This window comes from Chrysemys picta, chromosome 8 (genome assembly GCF_011386835.1).
Source record: "Chrysemys picta bellii isolate R12L10 chromosome 8, ASM1138683v2, whole genome shotgun sequence".
NCBI classification, from domain to species: domain Eukaryota; kingdom Metazoa; phylum Chordata; order Testudines; family Emydidae; genus Chrysemys; species Chrysemys picta.
This window is the reverse complement of record NC_088798.1, coordinates 54,759,854-54,783,936: the sequence shown is the minus strand read 5'-3', so window position 1 is coordinate 54,783,936 and position 24,083 is coordinate 54,759,854. Positions and strand designations below refer to the sequence as shown.

Sequence of the window (24,083 nt, the reverse complement as noted above, 5' to 3'; positions counted from 1 at the left end):
TTGAAATCATGGTGAAATTCCTCAAGGGCTTCTTTTCCATGGGTCCAGATGATGAAGATGTCATCAATGTAGCGCAAGTAGAGTAGGGGCGTTAGGGGACGAGAGCTAAGGAAGCGTTGTTCTAAGTCAGCCATAAAAATGTTGGCATATTGTGGGGCCATGCGGGTACCCATAGCAGTGCCGCTGACTTGAAGGTATATATTGTCCCCAAATGTGAAGTAGTTGTGGGTGAGGACAAAATCACAAAGTTCAGCCACCAGGTTAGCTGTGACATTATCAGGGATACTGTTCCTGATAGCTTGTAGTCCATCTTTGTGTGGAATATTGGTGTAGAGGGCTTCTACGTCCATAGTGGCCAGGATGGTGTTTTCTGGAAGATCACCGATGGATTGTAGTTTCCTCAGGAAGTCAGTGGTGTCTCGAAGATAGCTGGGAGTGCTGGTAGCGTAGGGTCTGAGGAGAGAGTCTACATAACCAGACAAGCCTGATGTTAGGGTGCCAATGCCTGAGATGATGGGGCGTCCAGGATATCCAGGTTTATGGATCTTGGGTAGCAAATAGAATACCCCTGGTCGGGGTTCTAGGCATGTGTCTGTACAGATTTGTTCCTGTGCTTTGTCAGGGAGTTTTTTTAGCAGATGGTGTAGTTTCTTTAGGTAATCCTCAGTGGGATCAGAGGATAATGGCCTATAGAATGTGGTGTTAGAGAGCTGTCTAGCAGCCTCTTGGTCATATTCCAATTTATTCATGATGACGACAACACCTCCTTTGTCAGCCTTTTTGATTATGATGTCAGGGTTGTTTCTGAGGCTGTAGATGGCGTTGTGTTCAGCATTGCTGAGGTTATGTGGCAAGTTATGTTGCTTTTCCACAATTTCAGCCTTTGCACGGTGACGGAAGCAATCTATGTAGAAATCTAGTCTGTTGTTTCGACCGTCCAGAGGAGTCCACGCAGAATCCTTTTTTTTGTAGTGCTGGTAGGGAGGATTCCTCTTACCTTAGGAACATACTTTTCATTATAGATACATAACTTCATAAATAATATCCTTATATGCATTTTGCAATGATTATGGCCACCAGCAGGCTATTGGATCTCAGTAGAGACCTCACATGCCCCCCATGTGTGAATTACCCAACCCACGGGTCCTTGTAAAACTATGTGTATCCCCTGTGCCCTATGCCAGTTGGCACTGAACGGTCCCTGGGTCACAGATATCTCACGGAGATGAGGGCAGAAAACCTGCATTCAGCTCTTTGAAGAGGTAAACCACTGTAAGTGCCAATTACTCAGTGCGTGCATACTCCAGTCTTCACCGCTGAACCCAGCGCTCCAGCGGAAAGCTCTTGTAAAGGGCTCTCCATTCAAAAACACAGGATTGGTGTTTTTCCTTCCCCACCACCCCTGCTGCCTAAAATCCCCTTTCTTTGGGGACATAGTGACTTAGACATTGCAACGCTGGGCACAACACCTAAATACCTTTAAAAATCTGGGCCTAGCTGATTTAGGAGCTTAAATCTCATTTATTAACAGAAAAGCCGATGCAGAACGTAAACGAAACTTTCACCCCAACATCTCAGCTGTGTGACCTAGATCATTCTGAGGCCACCTGTCCCCCACAATGCACACAAGGTCATGCTGGTGGGGGCAGGGCAGCACGCTGGGCAAAATGGCATTGTCTGTGCAGTGTGCCCTAGCCAGCGCACATGGTGCGTATTAGGTCATGCTGCCATGGACAACTGAGGGGATGTTTCAGAGTGGTAGCCGTGTTAATCCGTATCAGCAAAAACAATGAGGAGTCCTTGTGGCACCTTAGAGACTAACAAATTTATTTGGACATGAGCTTATGTGGGCTAGAACCCACTTCATCGGATGCATGAAGTGAAAAATACAGGAGCAGGTATAAATACATGAAAGGATGGGGGTTGCTTTACCAAGTGTGAGGTCAGTCTAACAAGATAAATCAATTAACAGGATACCAAGGGAGGAAAAATCTCTTTTGAAGTGGTAAGAGAGTGGCCCATTACAGACAGTTGACAAGAAGGTGTGAGTAACAGTAGGGGAAATTAAGTTTAGGTTTTGTAATGACCCAACCACTCCCAGTCTTTATTCAGGCGTAATCTGATGGTATCCAGTTTGCAAATTAATTCCAGTTCTGCAGCTTCACGTTGGAGTCTGTTTTTGAAGGTTTTTTTGTTGAAGAATTGCCACTTTTAGGTCTGTTATTGAGTGACCAGAGAGATTGAAGTGTTCTCCTACTGGTTTTTGAATGTGGTAATTCCTGATGTCAGATTTGTGTCCATTAATTCTTTTCCGTAGAGACTGTCCGGTTTGGCCAATGTACATGGCAGAGGGGCACTGCTGGCACATGATGGCATATATCACATTGGTAGATGTGCAGGTGAACGAGCCCCGGATGGTGTGGCTGATGTGGTTAGGTCCTATGATGGTGTCCCTTGAATAGATATGTGGACAGAGCTGGCACCAGGATTTGTAGCAGGGTTTAGTTCCTGGGTTGGTGTTTGTGTGGTGTGTAGTTGCTGGTGAGTATTTGCTTCAGGTTGGGGGGCTGTCTGTAGGGATGTTGTGTTTTCTAGGGTGTGTCAGTGGCCACTCTACACCTGAGTCCAGTGTTCACCTCTACCCAGGCTCTTTCTCGGGGGTCCTCTCTGTTCCAGGATCTGCCCATGGTGTGAGGCCTCTTGCCCCAACCAGAGTAAGACCCTTCTCTGGAATTGGGGTTTCAGGGAGGTCCATGCATTGCAACTCTTTTTTCCCAGGACAGCAGGTGATCTTTGCCAGCCAGGCTTCCAGCCAGTGTCTGCGAGACCCCTGGCAGAGACCTGGGCCTCCTGGATGCCTGCTGACTGCAGCCCTCTGTCTAGGCGGCTCCCCTCTTTAGGAGCACCTCTTACAGGCTCCCCATTCAGGTGGCTTTCCTGGATAGGGTTGCCAGGTGTCCGGTTTTCGACCGGAACACCTGGTCAAAAAGGGTCCCTGATGGCTCGGTTAGCACCTCTGATTGGGCCATTAAAAGTCCGGTTGGTGGTACAGGCAGGCTCTGTGCCCAGCTCCCGGGAAGCAGCTGGCATGTCCCTCCGGCTCCTGGACAGAGGGCCGGCTGGGGGGCTCTGCATGCTGCCCATGCTCCGAATGGTGGCTCCACAGCTCCCATTGGCTGGGATCTGAGGCCAATAGAAGCTGCGGGGGTGGTACCTGTGGGCCAGGGCAGCGCGCAGAGCCCCCTGACTCCTCTGCCTAGGAGCAGGAGGAACACACCAGCCACTTCCTGGGAGCTGCCCGAGGTAAGCGCCACCCGGAGCCCGCACCATGAACCCCCTTCCATACCCTAACCTCCTGCCCCAGCCCTGAGCCCCCCCCTGCACCCAAACTCCCTCCTGGAGCCTGTGCCCCCTCCCAAACTCCAACTCGGTCCCAGCCCGGAGCCCCCTCCCATACTCTGAACCCCTCAGCCCCAGCCTGGTGCCCCCTCCTGCACTCAAGCCTCTCAGCCCCAGCCCCACACCAGAGCCTACACCCTTAGCCGGAGCTGTCATGCCTCCTGCACCCCAACCCCCTGCCCCAGCCTGGAGCCCCTTCCCACACTATGAACCCCTCATCCTTAGCCCCACCCCCAAGCCTGCACCCCTATCTGGAGCCCGCATCCCATCCCACACCCCAACCTCCTGCCCCAGCCTGGTGAAAATGAGCGAGTGAGTGAGGGTGGGGGAGAGCAAGCGACGGAGGGGTGGGGATGGAGTGAGTGGGTGCGAGGCCTCGGGGAAGGGGCCAGGCTGGGCCTTTGGGGGAAGGGGCCGGGCAGGGGGCGGGGCACAAGTGTTTGGTTTTCTGCAATTAGGAAGTTGACAGCCCTATGACTCTGGAGTGTTCACCCTAGCTCCCCACTCACCCTCCCCTGTATGCTCCTTTTCCTGTTGCCCTTTAGAGTTTTCCTCTAACTGAGCTTGTGTTGGACTCTCTAGAAGAGATGCTTTAGTCTGTTTTGATTTGAAGAGAGGGAGAAGCCACCACTTCCCTTAGTAGTTTGTTCCAACGGTTATCTTAACTATCCTCACTGCTAAAAATCTCCTCCAATTTTGTGTGACTTTGGTTCTAGGGACCCACCTTTAAACCTTCAGATGTTAAATGAGCCGCTTCAGTGTCCATATTCTACCTCAAGTATCCCTTTCTGAAAACATAAGGGCACATATGGGAATCCACTAGTGTACGTAACAGGATGCTCCTATAAGGGCAGAACTTTTCCTGACCTTTAACAGTCTCCACAGTGTGATATGTGGTGTCAGAAAAATAATCTTTTAAAGGACACAGCAGAGATTTTTCAGGATGTAAAAGAAAAAGCTGTTCTCACTGTTCTTAACAACCCCTTTAAATCTCTCTAGGCAATAACAATACCCAGCTCTCTCAATACTTTTTATCCATAAGTGTCATTGTAAGGAGGTCAGTACCACTATCCCCAGTTTACAGATGGGAAAACTGAGGCACGAGGAGGGAAAATGACTTGCCTGAAGTCACTCAGCAAACCAGTGTCAGAACTGGGAGTAGAACCCTTTTCTCCTGAGTCTTAGGCCAGTGCTGTTTCCACCAGCTCATACTGCCTCACGTATGTAAATCATCTTCTTTCCAGAATTTGCTTGTTACCCTGTTGTGCTGAGCATCTGTTTTAAAACTATTGACACTGGTTTACTTCCTAGTTCCTGCACAGAAGTAGAATGGAAACTTATGGTTGGCAAATTTCTATGCAGTGAGGCAAATAGAGCCAGAAAATGACAGTTGCTGATGGTCCAGGGGCACATCCTCATCCCAACTTGTGCACTCAGGTTTTAGTCTAACTGTAAGTGTTTATGCTCTTCATTTAACTTGATGGAATTAACTCTTTTTTATTTTTTTAGTGGGGCTGCCAGAGACGACACATCTGAATTGAAGGATCCAATTTGCAATCATAGTGGATAGTGGCCCTTTTTACCTTGTCATCGGTCTAAATCTTGCCAGGTCAGTATATCCTGAAAGCTAAATCAGCTGCTGGTCAGTAGCCAAATAGGAAATAAACAGGTGGTCTCAGTCCAGGCCCTAGTGCCCACATTGCCCCACCCCTCTAGAAAAGGTATTGTGGTTGGTAGCTTTGCTGGCAACATTAGCATAAAGAAGCACATTTAGTTATTGGCATAGAGTCAGAGTTACCTGCTTACTTAAAGAACTTTTTCACATAGAACAGGATCAAGGCCCATCTGATGGGAGGAGTATGGGGGATGTTGTACTGCTGCTATCTGCACTGTACCTATTCTGCACGGCAGGCTCTGGGACAGTCAGTTATGCTAATTTAATTAGCCTGAAATTTACTTTTTAAAACGCACAGAGCCATCTTTGCAGATGTATTACCCTAGAGTCTATAACCTTTGCGAATATTCCTCCTAGGTGGCAGCCTGTTTTTAATCCAACGATGGAAAAACCCCTAGGATTCTTGCACTGGAGAGAAACTCTTTCACCATTTAATACAGAACTGTAAAATCATTAGGTCACTCTTTACAACCGCTCTGATCAATTGGTGAGAACTTCTCCCGCAAAGCACAGAGACTGTTCTGTTGCTTTTACATTTCTTTTTGACAATGGATTGAAGAATGAATCCCTTTAAGTGAGTATCAGACCCAGAGAGTAAGGGGCGGGGGAAGAGAGAGAGAGAGAGCGCACCTCTATGGCTGATATCAGAGATCATTTTCATTTTAAAGTTCCCCAACTAGTAACACAGTGGAGGTCTGGCTCTTCCCCTTGTTGTTTATTAAGACCCTCTCCAAATTGTGCTGTCATACCTAAGGGGCTATATAAACAGAATGTTGTATGTAATTTCATTTTTGTGGGGGGCTGGATGCGCTCTTTTCTTCCAGGTCCAAATGAACTGGCTTGTCTAGAAAATAAGGTTTTAAAAGGTATCTTTTGCTTAGTGTCTGGGGCGCGTTAAATGCTGGGATCCCAGACATCATGACTTAGCCCTGGTGGGGAATGACTGATGAGTAAAGATTAAGTAAATATGTATGAAGGATGAGTAAGAGGGAGGGGAGATATCCAGCTAGTGTGTGAAGGAGGTAAACCCAAGGAGATGAATTGGTTAGAGTGGTGTGAAAGGGGACAAAGAGGGGTAATGCAACAAAATCAAATAAGGAAAAATGTTGATTAATGTCAGGAAAATCTTCCTGACAATGAGCTGCATTGTTCTCTTGGGGAAGTGGTGGTAGTCCCATTAATGGGGGTGTTTAAAGATATGCTGGGCAATAGAAAACACACTGCGGTGATCAGTTCTGTCTTGGTGGGTGCATGGTGTAATGCTGGCTATGTAGATTGGTGGAGGAAGAAGTGGAGGAAATTGTGTATTTCGCAGCACACAAGGAATCTTTATTAAATGTACTTCACCAAATGACCGAACGACCCACAAGGTGGTTTGGCAAGAGCCCGCTGTTAATTACAACATTGGGAATATTTACGCCTCCCTTTTTAAAACACATCAGATAAGGTAATTCTGGGTGGCAGAAATAGACATGCCATCAGCAGCTTGGGTTTGTTTGTCACGGGCTATGGCTAAGCTCTACTGCGTTAAATTAAAAGAGAAGAAAGCTCTAATAAAAGATCACTCAAAAGCAGAGGCAGGTAAACATGGCCAAGGGGAATCCCAACCGTGCAGTGGCATCATGCTGGTGGCACTCCACGGACTCCCCAAAATGCTGCTTCTGATCTCCTGGCAAGGAACCGAGCAGCATTAAGTCACCCCAGGAATTTAATCCTTAGGAGGCTGTTGGGCAGTTTAAGAGATTCGAAGGAGATCTAAACATTAATGACCTGATTTAGAGATTTGAGGTTGGCTCTGAAGCTAGCAGAACAGCAGTAAGTTGGGAAGCATTGGCTGGACTGGATTTCAAACCGTGGGCTCAGGGCCCATTGAGTAGAATAACCAGGTAAGCAATCAGAAAGCTTGGGTTCAAGGCTGAGCTTGTAGTGCTCCTTAACTAGTTCTCCCTGAGCTGGTAATGCTCATGGGCAGTTCACCAAGGCATCAGGTGAGATGTAGTTATACCCAGCTGAGACCTATGACAGTAATCAGAAGGCATATGATGTAGTGCATAGGGCACTGGACCTGGGTTTTAATCCTGATTCTGACCTGCTGTGTGAGCTGGGGCAAGTCACTTCACCTCTCCATGCCCTTTGTTTTGTATATTTCGATTGCAAGCTCTTCGGGTCAGGGACTGTCTCTCACAATGCGTCTGTACAGCACCTTGCACAATGGGACCCTGATCTTGACTGGGGCCTCTAGACGCGACTGTAATACAGGTGATGGTGATCAATTCATGAAGAGCACTCTAAGGAAGGGAGAGTGACTGAGACCGGGCCCCCTTGATTTCAGTGGCAGGCTTGGGTACAATGAAGGATTCACAGCATCTGCAGCGGCTTTTATTTAATTTTGAGGGGCTTCTGCTGAGGAGAAGAAACTCATTACTAAATCGTTGGCACTGACTGGGAGGAAGCTCACACTGCTGATGGGTCTTTCTATCCCTCCAGACCTCCCTCCTGTCTGGGTTTGTGCTGCTGTTTTGGTTGGTGTAGGACAGCCCAGAGAGCTGGTAAGGAGATCTGAGGTTTAGGTGTGTCTGCTTCATATGGGCTGGGCTCTCCTTATTCACCAAGTAAGTCTGACTGAGGCACATGCTTTCTTCCTGTGTCGGGAGTGACTCAGGTACAGGAGCTGATAAAACCACCTGAGAAGAGAAAGCGAAGCACACTGGAAAGCCAGCTGCAAGTCCCTGCTCTGCTCTGGTGTATTGTGTATTCATGCCTGGATCCCCAGAAATGACTTTGCACTGGCTGCTAACCTTGAGCTGCCTCTGTGTCTCTCTCTTCCTGCCTGCAGCCATCGGTACCAACAGAAGAGAAGGTGAGGCTTAGATGATTAGATCTTCCTGCTTCAGTTTAGAAAACTGATTCCACTTACAATTTTGTTTTTTTTTTAATTCTGCACTGGCTGAAGGGTACTTCAAATGACCTTAACTGCTACAGGGCCCCTAAGTGAGACCACACCAAGCTGTGAGATCTCACTCCCCTTCTCCTGGGATTTCTCAGAGACGCTTGTGGATGGGAGTGATAATGTTTTGGTTGGGAATAAACACTTGATACTGTACTATTATCTGGATTTCCTCAGAACTTAAACGTCACAGGAATGCTGCATTGGTTCATCAGGACCACTGGTAGCCCAGATTATTCTGGGACCCTCTTTAAATTACTGGTGTGTAACTACTTTCTTTAAAGACTCTCTATTTGAGAGAGATTTGGGTCTGAACATGCTAATTACATTATGCTGTATTGTGTTAATATAGCACTTTTAGTAGCCCAAAGTGTATGTTGCTAAGCCAATGCATGAACTGGAAGAAGAGAGCCTTTTTGGTTTAGTAACACTTACAGAATTCAGATCTTGTGGAGATTTGCCTTTCAAATGTTTTGTGTTAGACTAGGTCTGCACACCCAGTGTTTGCAGCTTTCTGGTGAACACATGTACAGTTATCGGCTGTGACACCACACAACTAGTGTTTTTATATGTTGTGAGATACTTTGTATGATGGTGTTGGTTATATATCTATACATGTTTGAATGGGTGATTGTGACCGGTACTGTGACAGTGCAACTATTTATGTGTGTGGCTGTATGACGGTGTGACACCTTGCCTGTATAGTAGGTTTTGCTACATTGCATTGTATTTGCATGTATGGTTACAGAGTGTGTATTGACAGTAATAGGGTCTTCATAGACCGTGCAAGCTGGTCTGACCTTATGGCTATTGCTGCTACTAGGTATCATAACCCATGACAGTGTCACACCGTTGTATAGGTGTGTTTGTGACTGACTTGAATGTGTGTTGTAGGCAATGACATGCCACAAAGTTTGTTTATCGATATTTGCTTAACACTGTAAGTTTGAGGGCAGCATCTGTGACTACATTGATAAAGGCGTGCTGCTGTGTATACTTCAGATTTGCCTAAATGTATTTTGTTAGAGTTTAATACATTTTAATTTTTAGTGGCTTGGAAGTAGGGTCTATCATTTCAATTATTTTTAATGCAAACACACCAAGAGATGATCGAAAAAGTGAAGGAAGAAGTATTGAAAACAATCCTGTTTTGCAAAAACAGATCTGATTTATGTAAGGTGCAGCACTAATCAGATTATTAAAACACATATAATTATATCTGAAATGAAATCTCTTAATAAATCATCATAGTTTCTCTTCCCTTTTCCTGCAGTAAATGAATCTGTGTAGTCAGATGTTCCGTTTATGTGGACTTTGAACTTATTATTCACACTTGGTATAGAGTGACCACCAATGGCAAATTATTGACAGGCTCTTATTGAGCAAGATTAATCTATTACGAACTTCCTGAATCAGTTAATCAAAAGTAGCTCAATTTTAATGTTGTTGGTACTCTCTCCTGCACTCACCAACCAGCCATGTCCTCGCAATTAATACAATTTTGTTTACAACTGAACTATTTAAATCAGATTAGCTAAATATGAAATCTCATTTAGTTACAGAAGATCAGAGGCTGGTTTTTCAAACTGCTCAGCAAAACCCGTTGTAATAGATGTGTATGTTGTGATGCAGGCAGGTGTATGACACTAAAAGTTTCCTGATGTAGGCAGTGTGTCATTCAATGAGTGCATGCGTGGTTGTCAGCATGGCATTGTTTATAATGATTTGGGCATGGAAGGCTGTGCACTAGCATGAAACAATTTTTTCCATGTGCCATTATATGTGATGGTGCGAGTTGTGTGTCACTTGTGGCGTGCGTGTCTTTTTCGGTTGGCTGTGGATTTATACACATTTGCCAGTACCCCTGCAGGTATTGGTGCCAGAGAGGGAGATCTAGGTTTACCTGTGCCTTGCATCTGTTAAAGGCTGGTTCTCAAGCGTTTCTGGTGGGAGAAACATCCTTGGATGTATCAGGACCCTGGTGGAGTCAGATGTGTGGGGTCAGCAGTGTTTGTTGTTCCCTTCAAGTGGGGAGAGTTTGGCACATGGATTGTAGGTGCTTTCATTATTCTGGGGCGTGGGAGGCTTTGGCAGCTGGCAGGGAGACTGAGTGCTGGATACCGGTGTGTGTTTCTGGGGCTGAAGGAATGGGTTGGATTTGGGTGTTAGCTGGCAAGGGTTGAGCCCACAGGTTCATCTTGCTGTGATGGGGTGGAGGAGGTGGCATGCTGGGCTGGGGCCCTGAGAAATACAGAGCTCTGTACAGTTGGCACATGCCATGGGGGCTGGCCTCCCTAGTGCATCCTTCTCTGACATTTAACTGTAGGAACGAATGGGTGGGTGTTTGGGGCTCGCTGACCAGCAAAGACAGCCACCCCCGGTCTGCTCCTTTCCGCCTGACAGGGATTCCTCTGCACTCTCCTCTGGGATGTACAGACCCTGCCAGGTTCCCAGGGCTCATACTGCAGTAATGAGCTCTTCAGGCTGGCCTAGAGATCTCAGACTCAGGCCTTTTCCTGGCAGAGGCCTGGGAAGCTCCACTGGCTCGGCACAGTGCTTTGTGTGCCACTTGGAAACTAGACAAGAGGGACATCTCTGCCATGTCTCCCCAGCTCTGTCTTTGTGTTTGTCTAGCCCCAGACAGAGTGATGTGTGTAGGAAAAGCAGGGTCAGGCCAGAAGAGGCATCATCCTGCAACATCACACTCCCCTCCTCTGCTCCTCCCAGGAAGCACTGACGCAAAATACATTCAATGTGGGAATTGCAGAGCCCCGGAGAGCCCGTAGGGGAGAAATACTGACGGACTGGAGGAACGAGGCAGCCTGCTGAACTCCATGAATACTGTTGCCCCTTTTCGACCCGAGTGGCTAGTCAAAGTTTGGGGCCCTGGGGACGTTCCGTTTGGAAGTAGAAATTGAGGGAGTCTGGGATTTTCTTTGGTGCAGTTTTGTTCATTTGCAAGGTATAAAGCCTTGCTTCTCTGAATGCAGGAGGAACTAGGGACAAAAGGAGCAATTTTCTAGCTTACAGTCCCAAGCCGCTTTAGCCAGGACCTGACCCAAAAGCTCTCTCTCGCTTTCTCCTGAGTCATGCTGTGCTCATGGGCTCTTGCTTGGCTTTCTCCCTCCTCTGAGCCTCTGTCTCCAGCTTGTCTTTTTTACACACATGTCCACATGGCCCCCTCCCCCAAAGCCCCCTGTCTTCTCAGGGTCTGTCTACACTGCAATCAGACACCTGCGACTGGCCAGTGCCAGCTGACTTGGGCTCATGGGGCTCAGGTAAGGGGCTGTTTAACTGAGGTGTAGACATTTGGGCTTGGATTGGAGCCTCGGCTCTAGGACGCTGTGAGGTGGGAGAGTCCCAGCAGTCATGCTGCAGCCTGAGCCCAAACATCTACATCACAATTAAACAGCCCCTTAGCCCAAGTCAGCTGGCAGGGGCCAGCAGCAGGTGTCTAATTGCAGTGCACACATACCCTCAGTCCAGAACTCCTGGGTGGGTTCACAATCCTCTTTTCTCTTGGGCGAGGGGGGGGCTTCCCCTTAACTCATCCTGACAGTTATGCTAATTGAAGGGTGCGTTCACACCCAATCTCAAAGCGGTTTGTGTTTCAAGCAGCCCCCAGTCTCTCTCAGCATAGCAATGCCACAGTGCCTACAGCTGAGCGCAGGGCAGTGACATGAGTTATGGTTTAGCTCATTACAATGAAATAAATAGTATTGCCAAACCACGACTCTGACTTCTTGTGGGCAGAGGCAGACTGGTGTCACTGCTGCTGCTGATTGATGTAAGATGTGGTCAGTTCATGGAGGCAAACATGTTTTTCTGCTCTTCCATGCTTGACGAGTGATCAACATGGCTAAGACTTCAGGGGAGAAAGGAACTTCTTTCCCTATTTCGGGACCCAGTTTGGGCTCCCTGTCAGCTCTGTGGCAATGAGGAGGAATTCCAGGCTTGGCAGACTTTCAGTGACCCATGCACATATCTGATGGCACAAAACTTTGTGGACTTCGGTGTCATTCGCCTAGAGCAGGGACAATCCAGTGAAGTGTCTGTTGTGGAGATGGCAGTCCAGCGGTGAATTCTAGCTGCATTGAACTGACCGTCTGCTGGTTTTATTCATCTCCTAGACTAAACAAATAGGAAAAGAAGATTGCCTGTGGATTCAGCCATCTCCATGGGACCTTACACGGAAAGGGGAAAGGATATGGTTGTCATGGAAGATTTATTACATTTAAATGTGTTGGTTCCCAGGTGCTGAAGAGACTCTTTGCATGCTGATTTGGTCTGTAACGTTGCCAGCCTCATTCTTCACTACAGCTGAAATGTGAGTTGCACAGACTCAGGACCAACCCTATTTTCCTCTAAGGGCTGGTCTGCACTACAAAGTTAGGTCTGCTCAACTACATCGCTCAGGGCTGTGAAAAATTCCACACCCCGTGTGTTGTAATCGAGCCGACCTAAGCCCCAGCGTAGACGCTGCAAGGTCGACAGCAGAATTCTTCTGAGACCCTAGCCACTGGCTCTTGGAAAGGTGGGTTTACTACAGCAGTGGAAGAACTTCACTGTGCCACTATAGCATTCCTATACACACCCTTCTTTATATATGAATTTAAGAATACAACCAGGATAGGGAGCCCAGGGCTTGCCCGTCTCCTGCTCCCGCCCTCCAGAAGCTGGAGTTGTGGTCAGAACAGCAGGCGAGAGTTCCTCCCTCTGTATGGTGTCAGGGATGCTTTGAGAATGAGGTTTTGCTGGGCACGTACTCTGGACCCCCCCCATCTTGGCACAGCATTAAAGAACCCCAGCTGTTCTATCTGCAGGCCTCACCTTTTCCGAACAGCTGGAGAATTCAGTTTTCCCAAGGTAGGGCCTCTCAGCACCAGATAGGAAAGAGCTTTTCCACTGTAAATCCCCTTCTTCCCTCAGCCCTCAAACACAACATTGCATTATTGACTCAGACCGTTTAGGGTTTTTTTTTTAAACTTAATCTGCTTTAGCTCTCCCAGGCAGAGGCTCCTGGGGAAGCCCAGCAGTAGGAACAAACACTCAGTCCAGTATGGGACACCACTTCAGGTTAATAATGCATTAGCCCAATCTATTGCCCTGGGCCAAGGCTATAGATGTAGCCCCCAGCATACTCCATGCGAAGGCAAGATGTGAAAATGTGCCCTGCTCTTATCCCCATAGGATGTGCTGACACCAGTTTAACAACTTGGCCAAACTTCTGGGATATGCAAAAGCTTCTTGGATGCTGTGCCCACGTGATCAGACAGCATTAAGCTGGCCACAGTGAACCACACAAGGGGGTCAAATGAGAATGGAAACCTTTTGAGAAAAATCTGGCTCAAGGAACCACTTCTGTGGCTCTGGAACAGACCAGTCTCCCAGTGGCAGGATTGCAAGTAGAGAATTATGTTACTGGAGTGGACCGAACTTGGATGGCGTATTCGTTATGTTAGCAGCCCTGGCTGATGTATGTGAATGTGTTTGTCTGCCATGCACATTAATGGTGCATGGGTGAGGATGTCTGTGTGTGTTTGGGGGGGGGGGGGGCGCTGGGCACTGTATGTCTAGGTGGTGGGAGTAAAGGGCTAGCCCAGCACGGTGGGTCACAAATGTGAACAACATTTTTAAAGGAAGAGGACAATGGGTCTAATTCCTAAGTAAAAATCTGAGTGCTAAAATACCAGGGGAGAGTTAGGTCTGCTCCCTGCAGCTGTGCTGGGGGGCAAGCAGGTTCCTAGGAGCCTTTCCCTGCCATGCTGCCCATCCTGGGGCTGGGGAGCACAACCACCAGGTGGCGATGGGGAGTGAGTGCTGCCAGCAGCACTCAGCAGCCCAGGGATGGAGGGCAGAGCCTATCCCCGTCTGCAGCCTGGATGGCTCTGTGTCTCGAGGCAGATGTTAGCACTCAAGGGAAGTGGAAAATGGCAATCATGTGTTACCCATCCTCACTCTATGCACCAGATTGCTGCTTGCTCTGGAATTCCCCCGATCAGTGTCTCTCCTTTCCTAAGCAAGAGATTTCTTCTTTGTTCTGTTCTCAAGTTTCTGTCTCCCTCTCTCTTGTTTGTCTTAGGAGACTTTCCCTGGTTTCCCTCTTTCCAGTGTCTCCCTTTTCCTTTGCCTTTCTGCATTTTGTCTCCATTTGTAAAGTGAGGTTAGCGCTGGTAGAAGATGCTGGATTAACAGCCTGGGAAACCCAGCTTCTTGATCTAGATGAGGTGCAGCAGGTCAGAATTCCCTAGCAGGGACAATCTCTACAAGGGTAGCTCACCCCAATGGCCCATTCAGTCCTTGGCCTCTCTGATACAAGGTGGCCAGTGATTAGCAGGATTTTTCTAATGTAGACACTTGGATGCTAGAAGCTGAGACGTTACAATTTCCAAACAGTTTGCAGATGGGGATGATTTTGAGCCAGTGACCTAGAGCAGTCTGCATCCAATTCTCCACATCTTCCCCACGTTCTAAACTTTTGCTAAATTGCTCCTCTCTTCCTGTCTCTCTGTTCTCAGCCCATCTGTTCTTTTGACAACATCTTTGTCCTCCCACTGACCAAATGTCACCTGTAGTTGCTAAGGAACCCACAGGCCCTGTCCTTTCAACTGTCTCCTAAAGGGGACTTTGGCCCTACAGCTGAGTTTCTCTTTTTAAAAAATTGTGGTACTGAAAAGTGAGCTGTGTCTAGACATGCCTGGGTGTGCCATGTACGTGAAAGCAATTCTGGTGCCTTGAAGAGAATAATGTAATTCTCTTCAGTTGTAACCCTTCTGCCAGGTGGAGTCGGCAACAACAAGGGCTGGGTTCAATATCCAGGGTCCCTCTTAATAATACAACACAGAACTGGCTCAAATCCCCACCCAGTAATCTGGGAAAATTAAACACCACCCCTTGGCTCCTCTAAGAGGCAACGCTTCCCCTCTTGTGAACACTGAGTCTGTAGGGCAGAGAAAACTTTTACTACAAAGGGGAAAGTAACCTGGCATTAATTTAGGGAAAAACCAAAACCATGATTCAAACACATCTGACCACGAAAAAAACTCCCACCCCAGAGTACATCGGGCAGTAACCTTTGCCTCCGTTTCTCACCTTGCAGTGTAAAAATCCAACAAACTAATGTCTCTTATCTTTAACACGTCACTCCCCTCTCCCTCCAGTGCCTCCCACTCCCAGCTGCTGTCCTTAGGCAGCGGAGATACAGAATTCAGAGATGTATTCATGTGAGTTCACCTCCCATCTGGAGGGGGAAGGAATGTCAAGCAATGCCTTTCTTGCCGCTGCCACCGCAACTGGCTCACAGTTCACACCATGTCAGTGCTGCACCATTGTTCATTCTGCTGCTGTCATTTGTTGTGCTACCGTTCACTCCACCGCACCATCATCTGCTCCATCACCAATGGCCCTGTGCTGTCACCTTCTGCTGCCATCTGCTTCTCTACTGTGACCTCTGCAAGTCGGTCTCTTGAGGTTCCACCCAGGTCCCAGTGATTTCAGCTCTCAGTGTGGGTACCTCACTGCTAGTGCAGGTTGGACAGTCTCATCTGCGGAAAGGCTGTCCCACAGCACTTAGACCTGATTACTGGTGATTTCAGCTCTAGTGATCACTTAACAAAACAAAAGATTCTCAATGGAGCCTAATTAGCTCTGTCTTTAAACAGAGGAGGGGGTAGGTTAAATGGCACCCAGGAGTCTTAGGCAGAACCCACACTTCCAGGCAGGAACACCTGTCCTCCCCCCTGGTTTGGTTCCTTATTTCTGAGCTTTCACCCCACATAAAGCACTGAACAAACATGACCTATTACTTTCTGTTGCAGATGACTTTGTGCTGGACGTATTTCTGCCATTTTCCCCTTTGTTTCATTGTAAATGGTGATGCTCCCCCCACCCTTTGTATAGACACAAAAGATTAGATCAATTAGATGAGATTCATTTTCCCTTTGCCCTAAATTACAGTGAATCATAGAATAGATGATTCACTGTAATGAAATGTTGTTACCTTTATTGTATGAGTAAAGGGCAGCAGAACTGTACTTAGCCTGTCCAGACTGAGGGGGTCACCCTCAACCGAACTGAACTCACTAACAGGGGTTTGGATGCCAGATCCCAGTGGAGAGTGGGGCGGGGGGGGGGGGGGGGGGACAGGTGTTCCTGCCTGGAAGTGTGGGTTCTGCCTCATTACCCCTGCTTTTAAGTTTAATTTTTTTTATTAAAGCGAATGTTAAAATTGTCAAATACACAGGTTAAGGAAAGCGTGTCTATACGTCTTACTAAAGTGATTTGTAACCCAACAGCAGCCAAAATTGATCACTCGGGCAACACATATACTCTGTCTGCTGTATACCTAGGCAGGGTAGGTGTGCTCATATACATACAGTCTGGTCCTGAAGCCTTTTCTCCCCAGCTCGTGGCTAGCTGTCAGGGAAGAGCTCCTTCAGAGCTTGCTTACACAGCAATAGAAAAGTTCTCAAGCAGCATCCCAGGTAGGCTATTCAGACAATCCATTCTCTGAAGATCTGTTCCTTAGAGGAAAGCCAGGTCTACACTTGGAAGGATCTGCTAGTATAACGATACTGATCTATTGTACCAGCAAAGCTCTCTTCATGTGGATGCAGCTTATATTGGCAAAGGGTTTATTAGAGCTAGCCAGCCAGAGAGTGAGGGGGGGAACTTGTCATTCTGTACAGGAGAGATGCTCAAATGTTATTACTAAATGTCTATAGCTCAACTCAGCCCATCCTACAGGTTTTTGTGTCTGGGGGAGATGAGTGTTCAAGACTGGAAGGCGGTGCAAGTTATTCACAGGCCCAGAGAGAGGCTGTCACATCTATCTGCGTGTGGAAGTGGGGAACATGCAGTGGCAGGTACATGTGGCTCTGACTGTGAGCACAGATTTGCAAGAGATCTTAGTAAGACACCCTTCTGAGCTCTGGAATCGTGACTCCTTCAGAACAAGGAGAAACGAGGCAGGTAGGGACAGCGTGAAGGGAAACCGAAAATTACATGTGAAAGAGCATACAGTTACAGACACGTTGCAAGTGACGTCAGTGTCCTCTCTTCAAAGACTGCAGTGGGGTGGGAGGTGCTCTGCACATCACAGGATCTGGCTCTTTATCCCTGGCTGAAGAGATTTCTTTGCTTGAAGGGGTTTTGCATGTGAAAATGCCAGAGAACCAGTTGCAACATTACATTAATGATATGGAGTATTTGCCAACAATTACCACATTTGATACGTAAACCAGGGGATATCTGCTATCTCCAATGATGCAGCATCCCTGGCTGGTGACATAGCGGCACTGGGGTTCCCCAGGCTGCAGCTGTCCCCCTCGCTCCCACCGTGGTCCATGTACTATTGGATATTGAATTGGGCTCCGCCACACGGAATCAGTGGCTGAGTTGAAGCAAGGAGGAGGTGAGTCTGGCAGGATGGAGGCAGCTCTCAGCACTGAGATGCTGCTGAGTGCAATCAGCAGGGAGCAGCGATTAAAGGGCTTGTGCTGCTGTGTGGTGGAGAGGGTGAGATCAGCTCTGGTTGGTTTGGCAGCGCTAGCAGGCCCAGGGTTTGGCTGATGTGTGCGGCTGTCTCAGGTGTTTGGAATTCCGGTCATGTCTGAACCTGGTGGTGTGCACTGGCAGCCAGCTGGGGCAAACGTACAGCTGCTGCTGCCAGGGGCTCCCAGGATTCCTACTGCTAATCTCCCATCACAGGAGTGTTTGGATGCTGATGGGCGGGAAAGTGCAGGGAACGATTTCTGAACACACCATTCTTCCCAGCTGTCCTTATTGGGTGATCTCCCTGTTAACCAGCACACTCGGACACGCAGGCCAGCTGTGCCTCGGCCTCAGCCCAGTTTCCTGTTGCACCCAATGCTCCCCCTGCAGCAGCAGGCCCTGGCCAATGGCTGCAATAGGTCTGCAAGCTGTTCCAAGGGGCAGGGCAGCCTTGTGAAGCAGTTGCCCTGCGGGCGTCCCTGAGCACCGGTATCAGTAACCTAACAGACGCACTGCCAGCCACTGCCCTGGATTCTCAGCAAGTTTGGAAGAGCTTATCCAGACTCTTCCTGTTTGGTGGGCCTGGGGATAGTCTTAGAGTGACATCATTGCCGCATGGTGACAGATTCCCAGCTCGGCGGGTGTTCGTCTGTCCAGCGCGCTGCATTCTGTTTGGGCTCTTTCCCTCGCTTCTCTTTCCCCTTTGGTTTGGTTCCTTATTTCTGAGCCTTCACCCCACATAAAGCACTGAACAAACATGACCTATTACTTTCGGTTGCAGATGACTTTGTGCTGGACGTATTTCTGCCATTTTCCCCTTTGTTTCATTGTAAATGGTGATGCTCCCCCCACCCTTTGTATAGACACAAAAGATTAGATCAATTAGGTGAGATTCATTTTCCCTTTGCCCTAAATACCTGTCCCTTGTGTTCTCTCAGGAAGTCTGGACAATGGGACACAGCTGCAGCTGGTATAAACCTGCATCACTCCACTGACCTACAAGGAGTGACTCCAATTCACAGAGGCTCAGAATCTGTCTGTGTGTGTGATTGGTGGTGTTCAAATACAGCCAAACCGAAGGGCGAGGTGGGGGGGAATATTTCTTTTAAATCTGTTGTGATCCCAGCCCAACAGCACTCTGTACCGTGAGCGCTGCTGTGGTGTCAGACTTCCAGAAGTGACTGACGGACTTTGGCCTCCTACAAAATCTAGCCTCAGGATTTTGCTTTCTTAAGAAAACTTATGGTGGTTCCCAAGAGTCCAAATCACCAAAAGAACCCAGCATACCTCACACCCATTGGCATAAATCAGGGTGGCCAAACCCGAGCTCGTGAGCCACATGGGGCTCTTTTACAGTTAAAGTGTGGCTCGCAGAGCCCCCCACATCCCCACCCCATTTTCCACCTACATCCTGGGACTGGGGGAGCTCAGGGCTTCTGCCCTGTGGTAGGGTGGTGGGGCCTAGTGGCTTCTGCCCTGCGGGGAGGGCGGGTTTCGGGCCTTCAACCGCTCCTGCTGAAGCCCCGAGCCCTGGCTGGCACACCCAGCTCTCAAACTTCTGAAGATTATCGTATGCAGCTCAGAGGGTCAGTAAGTTTGGCCACCCCTGACATAAACTAAGGACGCAAATGGCTGGACGATAGTGGTCCATTAGGGTTGCCAACCCTCCAGTGCTGTCCTGGAGTCTCCAGGTATTAAAGATTAATCTTCAATTACCGATTGTGTCAGGTGATGAAACCTCCAGGAATACGTCCAACCAAAATTGGCAACCCTACGGTCCGTTCAGGTCAAGGTTGGGGCATGTTAGTGGGACAATGCACTGCCCATGCTATGCGTGTTTTCTGGCTAAACATAGGGCTTTGATATCCACAATTTTCAGGCTGGCACCCTTTACTGGCACTACGTTTGCACATGAAAACTTAACCTCCAAACCTGATCCCTTCTGAGTAAGAACTACTGGGGTCCCTCTGTTTAACTGTGGCCATGTCCTCTGCTCTTTCAGTCTGTGACTGCAATGGGAAGTCCAGCCAGTGCATCTTTGACAGGGACCTGCTCCGAGAAACAGGAAATGGGTACCGTTGCCTCAACTGCATCGACAACACAGATGGCATTCACTGCGAGAGGTGCAAGGAGGAGTTCTATCACCAGCGGGATGGAGAAAGCTGTCTGCCCTGTAACTGCAACCCCAGAGGTACCTGATCAGCTAGATGGGGACACAGGAGGAGGTGGGGGGCGCTTCAGAGGGAAGAAGGGATTGCCCCGAGGGAGGGGGCCTGGGCTAGAAGTGATCAAATCCAACAGCTGTCTTGGAGCTGCTATGTATTGCCAATTAAAATAATTCCTGCCTGATTCTGGTGGATTAAATTGAATGGATCCTTAGCCATGTCTCTCCCAAACTCTATCTGTTATGGTGAGTGCTGGCCGGGTTGTGGGAAGAAGGGACAGTTTGCCCTGGGCCCCCCTTTTGAGAGGGCCCCCAAACTGAGTGGCACTGAGTCCTAGCACACAGGGATGCAGCACCATGTAGGTTTGGAGGGTGACCAGGCCACACCTGAGTGATGCTGTGACTCTGCACGTCAGGTCACAAAGCCCCTCCATCGTAATGTCATGACTTAGGGGCTGCCAGGCCAACCCTGAGTGGTGCTGCGCCCCGTGTGCCAGGATGCAATACCCGTGTGACAAGAGCTGCTGCTGCAGGGTGAGTGCAGGGTGTGGTGGCTCGATTTCAGATTTTGCCCCCAGCCCCTGATAAGCTCTGTGTGGCCAGACGCTGCTGGGACGGTCACACTGCCAGAGTTCCCGTTGTCATCAGCACGGCAATGCTCTGAGGCAGCTCATGCTGCTGAAATCCTACCTTAGGATGTGTACAGTGTCACTGCACTAACAACTTCCTTGCTAACCCTTTCCAGAGGGGGAGAGAGGGGGCAGGAGTGGGTCCCACCTATCTCAGCAAGCTGAGTCTTGCAACCGCTGCCCTCCCTGCAGTGCCTTTCCCTTGTAACATTTTAATAATATGGTATCATAACCCTGGAGGCCAGTGTGAGGCGTTCTGTGGGCATGGCTCACGGATAGCAAATGTTCTAAATTAGTTCATCTGAGCACATCCAAGCCAGCTCCGTTCAAGTCTGGCGAATGAATATGAGCTCTTGCCAGTTCAGGTCCAGCAGATCTAGAGAAATTTGTGGTGAGGGTTCAGAACAACCCAGAAGAACCCATGCTGCAGAAGCTCACCCTTAGCTGGGCTGCCGTCACAATGTGATGACTTAGACGGCACTAATTCATTGTTCGCTTCAGGCTGGGTTTGCTGAACTTTGTGGCTAAAACCTGAATTGGATTCTAAACCTCTGCCATGGATTAAGAGACTGCAGATGGAGAAAGAAGGATTTAGTGTGAGCAGCTCAGCCTTACAAGGCACTTAACCTTTGCGGAAAAACACATAGCCCGGGGCTAGGTTGCTACTCAGTGAGTCATGCAAGTTCATCACCCTTTAGAAATGTCATTGAGAACGTAGATCTGATGGAAAGCTTTGGGGTTTGGCTCCGGGACAGGCCTGGCATTCAAGGAGCACGCAAGATAGCAGGCTGCCTAATAGAGTGAGACCGGAGCTATTGGCTTCACCATCCCCTCTTCTCTTTACCATCTGCACTATGTTAAAGGCTCTCTGTCATTTTTAGTGAGTGGTATACCCTAAAGCCAAGACTGTCAGGAAGCCCAGGCATATCCTGTGAGTGGCAGGAGTAGGGGAGGCAGACCCATGTGCTAAATTGCATTAGTCATTGCATGCACCACTTCTGCACTCTGCGCAGTATTCCATCTCTGCTGCACAAGCGCTTCAAGTATTCCAACCTCTAAGCAGCTCCAAACAGCTGCCGGTTCTTAAACTCAGCCTGCCGCCAAAATATGTCCTTCGTGGCCGCTTTTAACTTGCTCTCAGCCTGCCAGTCCACTAGGAGTGGAACCTGTCCCCACTCTGTTAAAGGTTTGAACTCAGCAGGTTGAGGGTGATCAAAAGGTGGGGCCATCTGATTGCTGTTCAGAGGTCTGTATGAAATGCATTTGCTGGCCTTTGTCCAGATACCAGGGGACAGGGATGCACATCACAAAAGATCTTAGCCAAAGCCCTGGACCTCACTGAGCCTTGAGCCAGGTCCACAGCTGCCACCACGTTTTGAAGTAATTGGCGTTCTCGCAAGAGGCTGAGGATTGACTGGGCCATAGGGGTGTAAGCATAGTTCTGTTCCCAAGTGTGAAGTACCGTGTCTGGGGGTGGGCGGCAATGTACAGATGCTCACCAGGCTGCTGTACCTGTTCTGTGGATAAATAGAAGACTTCAGTCACCAAAGTTACTGTAGCCTGCTACCTCTCCCCAGCACTGCCACTTTTAAAGAGGAAATAATAGATAAACCACACACAGCGTAAATGCCCATGATGCTGTTTATGGTGCGCTGACCCATGGCAACTCATTCTTGTGACAAGAGATGGGCTTAATGGCTTTGATGTCCCGGAGGGAATCCCAGCAGAGGTGTTCGCCTTATTGCAGTGATTACATAGCAGGGATGTCTGTTGCTTGTCTAGTTCTGGTGGTAATAGCCAATTATCTGTGTGCAGAAAATACCTGCATTTCTTAAATGCTACAGATACGCTGTACATGTCAATGAAGCTCTGCACGCGTCCGTTGTCCACAAACACAGAAATCAAGTCGTCTTTGGAACCATTCATTAATACTGAATAGAAGTGCACAGAGGTTTTCTTCTGTGTGTTGGTTGGTTTAAATTCTAGGACTGAAAATATCGACTTCTCTTTGGATCGTTCCCAAATACTGCATTCTAACAAGAATGGAAACCAGTGCATGAGAGCACACTGTGAATATGGCAGTGTGAATATGAGTCTGTTCTCTACTGTAGTCTGTCTCCCTGTCGCTCAGGCGGGCAGGGCAGCAGGTTGGCTGGGAATAGAGACAGCCAGTTCAGGAAGATGGTGTGACTTGATGTCATGTGGGCAAGCGTGGGCAACAATCCTGGTCCAGACCCTCAGCTGGTATAAAATTGGTGCAGCTGCATTGAAGTCAATGGAATTACATCAATTTACATCAGTTTGTGATCTGACTCAGATGAAACACTTCTGGGATTACCTGGTGTTGTGTGGTGGTGGTGAGGTTATTGTAGGACAAGAGGATCTTGTCCACCAGCTCCTACCACTTTTTATTCTTTGCCTGAAGTCATAATCTTTTGCGTGGGGTGTCATAACAATTTCCACAGCAAGAACTGATATCACACGCACACACTGTGACCTCATGGGTAGAGCCCTGCGCAGATACAAAATTTATGTCAGCATCCAATCCGCAATCCACAAGCATGGTCTGCGGATATAAAGTGGATAGCCGCAGATTTGCAGGGCTTTAGATCTAAAATTTGGATCTGCATCCATCCACGATCCGCAAACATGGTCTATGGATAGCCGCAGATTTGCAGGGCTCTACTGCTGGTGGAAATTAGCAGCAGGGGCAATGGAGATATTAAAATGAAAGCACCTGCCTTCAGCCAGTTACCTTGGATATCCCCAATATGGGGGAATTGACTGTACAATAGTACAGGGGTGGCCAAACTGCGATTTGGGAGCCACATGCAGCTCATTTACAGTTAAAGTGTGGCTCATGGTGTCCCCATGTCCCCCCTCCCCCACATTATCCACCTACTAGACTGGGGGTGGGGGGGGGGTTGGGGGGAAGCTCAGGACTTCTGCCTTGCTGCGGGGTGGTGGGGTAGGTGCTTCTGCCCAGCAGGGATGGGATTCTCAGGGCTTCTGTCCAGCAAGGAGTAGGGTCTCAGGGCTTCAGCAGGAGCGGGGCTGAAGCCCTGAGCCCTAGCAAGTGTGCCCCAGTTCGCGAACTTCTGAAGATTGTCATATACAGCTTGGAGGGTCAGTAAGTTTGGCCACTCCTGCAATAGTATATGATAAATAGTGAGATTTGTCTCAAATTAGATTTTTCCCCCCTCATATTTTTCCTAAGGGCCCCAGTGGGTGTTAAATTCCTTCAGGAGTGTTCTCAACCCGAGATAACCAGAGACAACACAGTGACGGTGAGACTATTGAATTCTCTGCTTCTCCTGTTCCCATAGGCTCTCTTGGCCTGCAGTGTGATAACTACGGCCGGTGCAGCTGCAAACCCGGGGTGATGGGCGATAAGTGTGACCGGTGCCAGCCGGGGTTCCATTCCTTCTCAGAGACTGGGTGCCGGGCAGGTGGACAAGTGTCGTAAGTACCTGATACAAGCTATGCAGGCTGGACTGTCCTTTCCAGAGCTTTGCAAGCCTTTGTGTGGAGCCTGTGGTGACTGGCGACAGTTTATTCATGGGCACTGTGCACAGGTAGCATGGTATGGTAGTTTCATTCCCTCTTCCTAGTGATGGGATACGAGGCATAGGCCTCTCTCTGATCCTTATTCCTAACACGGTGGCCATTGCCATTCTAGAAGTGGCCATGAGGACAGAAAGTGAAGTGCTCATTAATAACACTCCAGTGCACCTCCATGCAGAGCTCACGCCCTAATGTGTCCCCCTCCCAGAGGTG

At 48.6% G+C, this 24,083-nt stretch overlaps 1 protein-coding gene across 1 annotated transcript in view; it reads left to right on the top strand.

Annotated features, from left to right (window-relative positions):
* Positions 1-7,561: 7,561 nt before the first annotated feature.
* Positions 7,562-24,083, top strand: part of LAMC2 (laminin subunit gamma 2) — a 39,536-nt gene continuing 23,014 nt past the window's right edge. Inside the window, exons 1-3 of the mRNA XM_024103792.3 lie at positions 7,562-7,934; positions 19,516-19,704; positions 23,633-23,768. Of these exons, the coding sequence (XP_023959560.2) occupies positions 7,832-7,934; positions 19,516-19,704; positions 23,633-23,768 (428 nt within the window). The 5' untranslated portion in view covers positions 7,562-7,831. The remainder of the gene's footprint in view (positions 7,935-19,515; positions 19,705-23,632; positions 23,769-24,083) is intronic.